General features: G+C 46.0%; 1 protein-coding gene across 1 annotated transcript; it reads right to left on the bottom strand.

The window, feature by feature from the left end:
* Nucleotides 1-1061: 1061 nt before the first annotated feature.
* On the bottom strand, nucleotides 1062-2744 carry LOC148919198 (uncharacterized). The gene is made up of 3 exons (XM_089048805.1): nucleotides 2152-2744; nucleotides 1776-1905; nucleotides 1062-1532 (listed from the first exon to the last, which is right to left on the bottom strand). Exons 1-3 carry the CDS (start codon nucleotides 2742-2744, stop codon nucleotides 1062-1064), a joined length of 1194 nt encoding a protein of 397 aa, XP_088904931.1.
* Between the last annotated feature and the right edge of the window lie 5960 nt (nucleotides 2745-8704).

Below are 8704 nucleotides of genomic sequence, written 5' to 3'. Positions count from 1 at the left end.
GGTGTGCCATTGTCGGTGATCATCTTGTATGGGATTCCGAACCTACACACAATGTATTCCCGAATGAAATTCGAGACAGCCTCCTGTGGCCTTTCGAAGGGAATTGCCTCAACCCATTTCGAAGAGGATCCATAAGTAGCCATCGGAAGGGGGATGGATTGTCCCAATTAAATCAAGCCCCCAAGTATGGAAAGGCCAGGGAGTGCGCATGTCTTGCAGCAATGTGGGAGGTTTGTGGCTTAGATTAGCATGGATTTGGCAGGTGTGGCATTTCTTAACAAAGTCATGTGCATCCTTCTTCATGGTAGGCCAATAATACCCAATGCTTAGTAGCTGCCGGTGAAGCTTCTTCATTCCTTGGTGCTCTCCGCACTCTCCAGCATGTATCTCTTGCATGGCTTGACGCGCTTCTGATTCTCCCAAGCACTTTAATGGCTCACCATTAAACCCCTTCCGATAGAGAGTTGACCCATCAACAAAGTACCTCTTTATGGTCTTTTTGAGCTTATAGGCAAGCTTGGGGTTGGTCGGCAGAGTTCCTCCAACAAAGAATGCCAAGTATGGAGTCCGCCAATCTTCTACAAATGAAACAATGAATGACTCCTCCGTAGAGGGTATCGTAGAGCAGGTGGGACAATCGGATTGTAGTTCAGCTGCTTGCTTCTTCATCTCTGGCCAATAATAACCTTTGCGTTGCAAGCGCCGGTACAGGCTGACATCGTTCCAAGCCGCAAGTGGCATCGTACCTCTTGCAACCTCCTTCTCTCGCCATCCCAACACACCGGTCGAACACCTCCCGAAGACGTCTGTAAAGTTCCCCAAAGATAGTCACATAGTCTTTCAAGTCTTTAATGCTGCTCTCTTCACCTAATTTTTTCTTCAAATGGCTTTCTCCAATCATCCTCTTCCAAAGAAGTCCCGGCCATTGCTTCGACCACTGGTGTGCTTCTCCTTATCACGGTGATGTTGGGGTGCTCTTGCACAAATGAGAGCTTTGATCCCAATGTGGCCAAAGCATCAGCGTACCTATTGGTGGCTCCTGGAATGTGCTCCATCACAATTTACTTGAAGGAATTAATGAGCCTTTCAGCAGCTGTCCGATATGGTGCCAAGGTTGCTTCCTTCACCGCAAAGCTTCCTTGCAATTGACTTAGTACTAGGTTTGAATCGCCGATGATCTTCACCTTTTCTGCGCCCATTTCTCTTGCTGTGGACAATCCTACAATAAAAGCTTCGTATTCCGCCACGTTATTCGTGCATGGAAAGTCTAGCTTGAATGAGAGAGCCGTAGCTTGCCCATTGGGATTAATGAGCACGACACCTGCCCCTCCACCTTTCGATGTGGAAGACCCATCAAAGTAGAGGGTCCATGGTTCCTCCTCTGTAACAGTAGCGACCATTTCCGGCAGCTCTCCCAGGACTTCCTTGGAAAGGGTTGATCCTTCTACTTCGGGGAACAGAGCTAGCATGTCAATCACAGCTTGTCCCTTGATGGCCTTAGGAGTTGTGCATACGATATCAAATTCGGAAAGCTGCAATAACCAACGTGCGAGACGACCGGATAATACCGGCCTTGTGAGCAGATATCTTACGGGATCGGACTTTACTATGAGTTGTAACTTGTGAGCAAGGAAGTAGTGTCATATGCAGCATAGACGAGAGCAAGGCATAAGAGTTTCGTTTTGGGTACCTTGCCTCACCTCCTCTCGCTTGTCGGCTTAAATAATAAACGGGCTTTCCTCCCGTTATGGCCATCCTGCAAGCAAAGCTCCAACCGCAGCACTTGTCGCAGCCAAGTAAAGCTTAAGTGGAAGTCCTCGAATAGGTGCCCTCATCGTGGCAGCTTTGTGATCACCCACTGGTAAGCTTCTTGGCATCCCGGCTCCATATATATGGCTTCCCTTTCTTAAGGAGAGGAGTGAAAACACTCATCATTGCAGCAAGACCTGAATAAAACGCCGAATGTATGACAATCTTCCCATAAAACTTTTCAACTCCTTTGGATTCTTAGGCGGTGCAAGAGAGCATATGGCTTTGGTTTTCTCAGAATCCACATTTATACCAAGTCGGTGTACCGAAAGCCCAGTGAACTTGCCGGATGAGACTCAATGCGCATTTCTTTGGGTTCATTTTTAACCCATACACCGGCACCTTTCCAAAGACCCGCCTGTAACTCCCTGATGACTTTCTCTGGTTTTGGATTTTACTACGAGGTCATCCACATAGTCTTCCACCTCTTTTCCCATCATATCATGAAACACTGCCGTCATGGCCCGTTGGTAGGTAGCACCGGCATTCTTAAGACCAAATGGCATGACCGTGTAGTATAAATTTCCATAGGGTGTTCGGAAAGCTATTTTTTCGGCATCCTTGGGAGACATCTTGATTTGATTATAGCCACTAAATCCGTCCATGAAGGATAGCATGCCTTGACCCGAGGTTGAATCAATCAAGATATCCATGTTGGGCAGCGGGAATTCATCTTTTGGGCAAGCTCGATTGAGATCACGGTAGTCTGTGCATATTCTGATTACCCCAGTTTTCTTCTTCACGGGTACAATATTTGCTAGCCATGTCGGGTGTTTGATTGGCTTGATGAATCCAGCGGCTAGCAGCTTTTCAACTTCCACCTTGATTTGCTTCTCAATTTCAGGATGAAAATTCCTTCGAGGTTGTACAACAGGTCTTGCACCGAGCTCAATATTCAGCGTATGACTTACCAAGTTTGGATTAAGGCCGGGCATCTCTTCATAACTCCAAACAAACACATCTCGAAATTCTTTCAATAACGACACCAAAGCCTCCCTTTCTTCCCCCGTTAAATGAACACTGACAGAGATGGGTCTTGGGACAGAGGGGTCATCACTTAAATTAATTGTTTCAGCCAGCTACCATCGCTGCTGAGCCATCTTGCATGTGCTTGGCGCTGTCATTGGTTCTTGAAAGGACAAGGCAAGGGTGCCTTGCCATTTAGACTCCCGCGGCTGTCTGCTTGCATAACTTCTCCACCATACTCGGGGCTTTCCCAGAGAATACGGTCAAGCCCCCAATCCCATCATAAGCGATATACAAGTCGCCCATCTAGCAGCGTGACCTTTGAGCATTGAGGATGATCGTAGGCATGGTTGTTGGCCTCCGAGTGCCTTTTTCTTTCTCGATCAACGATGGTTATGAGCTCCTCGTTGCTCAGATCCCGAATCTCGGTCCACGATGGCAGGTAAGTCCCAGAATTCTTGGATGGGTTGCTTCCGCACTGCGGCACTCAAGCAGAATTCTACCTCGGAGTAGTGAGCTTCGCTTTGATTGAACGACGCTTGATTTCCTGGTATGCGGAGTGGTCTTAGCCCAATTCTTCCTTTTACACATTGATGGTACGTAGAGACCACAAGTTTATGTTTGTTGAGCCATGGCCTTCCCAACAAAGCATGATAAGCCACATCTACGTCCACCACATAGAACTTGGTAAGTGACCGGACGGGCCCTACCTTCAAATTTACTTGCATATATCCAACCGTGACCTCACTTTGATTCCTAAAACCGCTAATGCTCGTTTGGGATTGCACAATCTTGGACAAGTGGAATACCAGCTGCTGTAAGTACAGACAGAGGCAAGATGTTAACAGAAGAACCCGTGTCTACCAGAGCCCTCCGTATGAACACATCATTGATTTGTCCCTCCAGGTAAAGCGGCCTCCTATGATCCGGGTATGGAACTTCCATGTCCTCATCTGTGAAAACAATAGCATTGTCATTTTCCAAGAATGACCTTTGAGGTTGAGCAGTGAAGCAATGGGGGTTGGTTCCTACAGAAATATTCATGAGGGCTACAGAGCTACTTCCCTCGCTTGAGGCCCGAAACCAAGTTGGTCGAAGAGTGACTTAACTCTAGGGTTTCTCTGGAGGACTTGTGAAGCTGTGGGTCCTTGCTTCGAGCCTAGATATTGCTCCATTACAGCTTGCCTCACTGTAAGGGTGTGAAATGTCACACAGACGCTTTCCTCGCTGTCCGCACGAGGCTCTCGGGCGTTGTTCTTCCGGCATGTCCAACATGAACACCCCATTGTCTGCACAGCCATCCCATCCATCAGCGAGTGGCCATGGCGTGTCATAGCTTGACGGTTTCGAGTATTTGCACCAGTAAGCTTTATCCATGTTTCCACAAGGCTCCCAAATAGCCTCTGGTGGCTTTGGATCATTCCTCCATGGGTGGCACAATTCGTCATCGTCGAGCAAATCATCTGAACACGTAATAACAGCAGCCATTTCTTTCCCCCTCCGTTTTGGCAAAGGGTCCTCATCAATAGCCTGCTTCCTAGAGGGAAGCTCAAGAACTCCCTCATGTATTTTGCCATGTAAGATCCTCCTTAAACTCTGACAAGCGGTGGTCGGATGTCCTACAAACTGGTGGTAGCGATGATCTCGGGATCACTTTTTTCTTCACTGGTGGGGACCTTGTAGGGCCTGAGAGGTTTGATCGCGCCACAAGCAATCATTGTGTCGAGGATGGCATGAAACTCTTCATCTTTGCAAGGCAATGGCGGTACGTCCTCCTATCTTTCCGTTTATGAGCCGTAGTCGTTAGATGGCTTCTCATCCGTGGCTAACACCTGATGTGATTCCTTCTTCTCACTCCTCCAGCCCCTTTGTCCAGTCGGTTTGACAGACATGCTTGTCTTTCTTACCGCTTCCAAGCAGTCGGGAAAATTGGCTGATGCCGATATTTTCCAAGTATACTCTATAGTCTGCCACAATGTTGCTGATGCAAATCTCAACAAGTGCCTCCTCATCTTTTTCGTCATAGCAATCGAGAGCCAAGTCCCGGAATCTTCTCACGAAGTCCACGGGATCCTCCCCTTGCTTTTGGCGAGTGTTGTTGAGCCGCGTGGTGTGACCTCTCTCGTGCTGAAAATATTTTTACAAAACCGCTACAAATCGTCCCAGAACGCATAGAGCCTGGTGCCAATGTGGTGTACCATGTATAAGCCCGATCGGTGAGGCTCTTTGAGAATTCTCGGAGTCACAGATTATAATCACCAGCGTGTGGCCCCAAAGCATCAAGGGATCGGTTGACATGTTCCTTCAGGCTTCCTTTCCTCCCATCGAAGAGAACAAAGGTTGGTGTTTCGTAACCTTTGGGATAGGGCTCTGGAGTAAACTTGCTGGCACGGTGGCGAGGAACGTACTTCCAATCCTCCGACTTCGACTAAGCTCCTTTTCCAAAGATGGCAACGACATCCTCTCGGTGACAAAAGACGGTCCCCTTTGTTCGCACCTTTCCAGAGCGGCAGATTCTTCTTATGACGCCTATCCTCTTCGCTTGGCTTGAAAGCAGCATTTTTAATTCTTTGATAGAGTCCATCATCTCCTTCTGGGTTTCCCCCATGGCCTGCATAGCTGTGATGAGATCAGTGAGGGTGAAGGCTTCCTCACTTGCATGTTCTTGTCCTCTAGAGGAAGCATTTTGCCTTGATTCAGAATCACCATGGTCGGGCCCATCTTGGGAGGCCATGGTATTGCTCCTGGTTTTCTTTCTTGGAGGCATCAGTAAAATGGCAGCTTGTTCCCGATGAAGTCACCAATTTATGTAGGGGTTTGTTCCAAAGACTGACGAATAGGCCTAGGCTGCTGTAAGAAGATAACGAGCAAAATCCCCCAAATGCCTGAGTTCGAAAAACAAGCTCCCAATAGAGTTTTTAGAAAATCTAATGAGATTTTAAAAGAACACTCTCAGGATCACTTCACTAACACCCAAATAAGCATGAGGATTTCGCTAATGGCTCGGCCTGAGGAGTATGTGGCATGAGAGCTAAGCTTTCATGAGTTTAGCAGTTTGAGAGAGAGAGAGAACAACATGAATTTCTTACAGAGGATCAAATCTAAACTGAGAACGAAGGAAAACTTAGCAAGGTTTTATCTCAGGGGAAGAAGAAAACAACGGAGAAAGGGGATTGGGTGGCTTGAGTAAATTCCAGATTGCTTGACAAAGCTTGGTCAAGCTCTGGGTCATTGAGTTGTGGATGATTTTTCTGGGTAGCAAAAGTCTCCTTTTATAGGCTTTAGGAGCTCTAGTTTCGTCTGGTTTTCCTCTTCCTTTTTCTTTGGCAGCTCCTACTTAGCCCTATTTTGATGAATTTCTCCATCCAAGGGGCATGGGTAAGGAACCCTTCATGGTTCCAATGGCTTGACGCAGCTGGGCTTTCCCATAGAGGGAAAGGCGCCACCGCTTCCTTACGTTTTCTCCCAGGCAGAGCTTACAGAGGAAAAGGGGAGAGATGGAGCCTTTTGTCCGATGGACACTTCTCTCACCCCCATGGATTTCCTCTGGTCTTCCGTGGCTCCCTTATGACCATTGTTTGGAATTCAAATGGGGATAGGGCTCGACGCCAGATTTTTCCAAGCTGCTGGGCTTGGGCTTGTACATATGGTATTGGGTCCTCTGGCTTTGTTGCTTCTATCGCTTGACAGCTTTTGTCAGCTGCTGGAAAGGCTTTCCCTCTAATTCTATTAATGTGGGCTGGGCTAAATATCTTGGTAGGTTCTTTGGTGTCTTCCTAGAGCATGGGTCAATTTTTTCTCCTCTCTCTCATGCTAACCCATATGCTTGGGTTCTAGGAACGGGCTTGAGTTCCAAAGCCCCCAAGTGGCTTTGAAACCTACGTTCCTTGAACCCTCAATGGGCCCCGTGATTGCTTGTTTCCCTCCATACCACAACCTTCTCAGTAAGCCCCGGTTAATTTCGTGGCTTGGGCCCACTTAAGCTCGTGACGTAGCTTGGTATTAGAATGCGCATGATTTCTATGCTCGTGCTTGGGGTTTTATTATGCCATGATAGGCCATGGTCGGGCCAAGTAGCGCCGAATGAGCATGTGAGCGTGATTTAGTAATATCGGTATGTCCTTGGCTCCTTTTGCACGTGCTTGTTTAGCATGATTTGTCGCTTGTAGCTTGTGTTGGCGGCTCTTATAAATTTTCTTTTATCCCGATTGAGCTTATTTTGCATCCAATCACTCATATTGGGCTAAGGGTTAATTTGGGCTTAGCCCCTTGGATTTTTGGGCCTCAACAGGTGCAAAAACGAGCAGATTGGGTTGGCAACTCATTTCAGCCTTAACATCTTTCTCCCAACTTTGATTGGCCCATATAATATGTTCTTGGAAAGATGAGAGTTTGAACTTCAAGATGGACTACTCAAATGTTTCAATTGATTAAGTCAACCCCAATCCGTGAGCCCATCAAAATGCACACCATGCTCAGGAATGCATCTGCTAGCTGTTGAGCCATGTGCTGACAAGACAGCATGGAAACTCAGAAGGCATGGGCAGCTGACATTCCAAGAGGCATGGGCAGCTGACATTGCTAGAGGCATGGGCTACACATCAAATCAGCAGCATGGGAACCTAATGGTCACCTGTGCAAATGGGAACAATAGGAATGGGTGTGCTTCACCACCAAAGGGGGAGCATGAATTTGCACTCTATAAATAGAGTGATGCACACTCATTCAAAGGCAGTCACTCCATTCAGCCTAAAATTCACTTCAGCCATCTTCTAACACTCCCATCCTTCCCCAAACACTCCATTCAGTCCCAAATCACCAAAACAGCTCCAACAAGCCTTCCTTCCACTTCCCTACGAATTTCCTCTTTCTCTGCCATCACCACTCACCCAAACTCATCCCAAATCACCTCTTTAGTTGCCATACTCTAGATGTGAGGAAGCTCTTGGAGTAGCATTGGGTGTGGAGAAGCACTTGGAGAAGCCTTGGACACCACAAGTAACTTCATAAATGGGTTTTTCCTCTCTTATTACATTCATTATGTTTTCTCATTTCTGTTTAAGTTTCATTTCCATTATGAGTAGCTAAATTCATAACTAGGACTTCGATGTAACCTAACATGAATATTCTGGGTTTATAAGTTGAAGTTTTGAGTTTCAAGTTTGATTCATGATTCATGTTCTTAGTCATTATGCTTATGAGTTAATATGCTTGTTTGGATGATTGATCACCATTAGAACTTGTATATTAGCTATCTTGGTTTGAATCAAGAGTAGACACCATGCTTTGATTCGAATTGAACTATGAATAAGAAAAGTATGTTTGGACATTCGACAACAGGGATTAGATACATGCTTGGTTGTTTAAATTGTTCCTCTATGCTTAATGAGTTCCTAATGCTTAATTTAGGTTAGACAGCAAATGATCAAGTTAGGGAATTAGGAACACAAGGTTAGGACCAGACACCATGGCCTAATCATACTTTAGCTAGAATCAATCTTTGAATCCGAATTAGACTTGTCACTTGACTCCTTATAACCTAGAATTGAATTGTTATGGTGAATCGAATGCCCTAGTCTCCCAATCTGTTTTCCAGCCCACAAAAACACTCTTTGTTACATTTGCTCACTTTGCTTTTGTTTGAAATTTCGTTTTGCCTCATTTGTTCAACAATTACAATCACTCTTGCTTTAAATTCTATTTTAGACTTAACCTCCTACTTTCTTGAATTTGGTAATCTAAGTACATAACTAATTTTAACTTCTCAGTCCTCGTGGGTACAACCTCGTACTTGTCTTGCTATATTACTAATTGGCCCGTACAATTGCGAGTTAACAGTTTAACAACAGTTGGTATGTTCCATAGTTCTAGAGATTAGATTTCATTCAAAACCAACCAAATGACTCCCCTCCCCCCATTTTATGATGTT

The sequence above is a fragment of the Prunus mume genome, linkage group LG3 (genome assembly GCF_029339155.1).
Source record: "Prunus mume cultivar Tortuosa linkage group LG3, ASM2933915v1, whole genome shotgun sequence".
In the NCBI taxonomy this organism is placed as follows: Eukaryota; Viridiplantae; Streptophyta; class Magnoliopsida; order Rosales; family Rosaceae; genus Prunus; species Prunus mume.
Note: the sequence above shows the minus strand (reverse complement) of the source record. Positions and strands in the feature narration are given on the sequence as shown.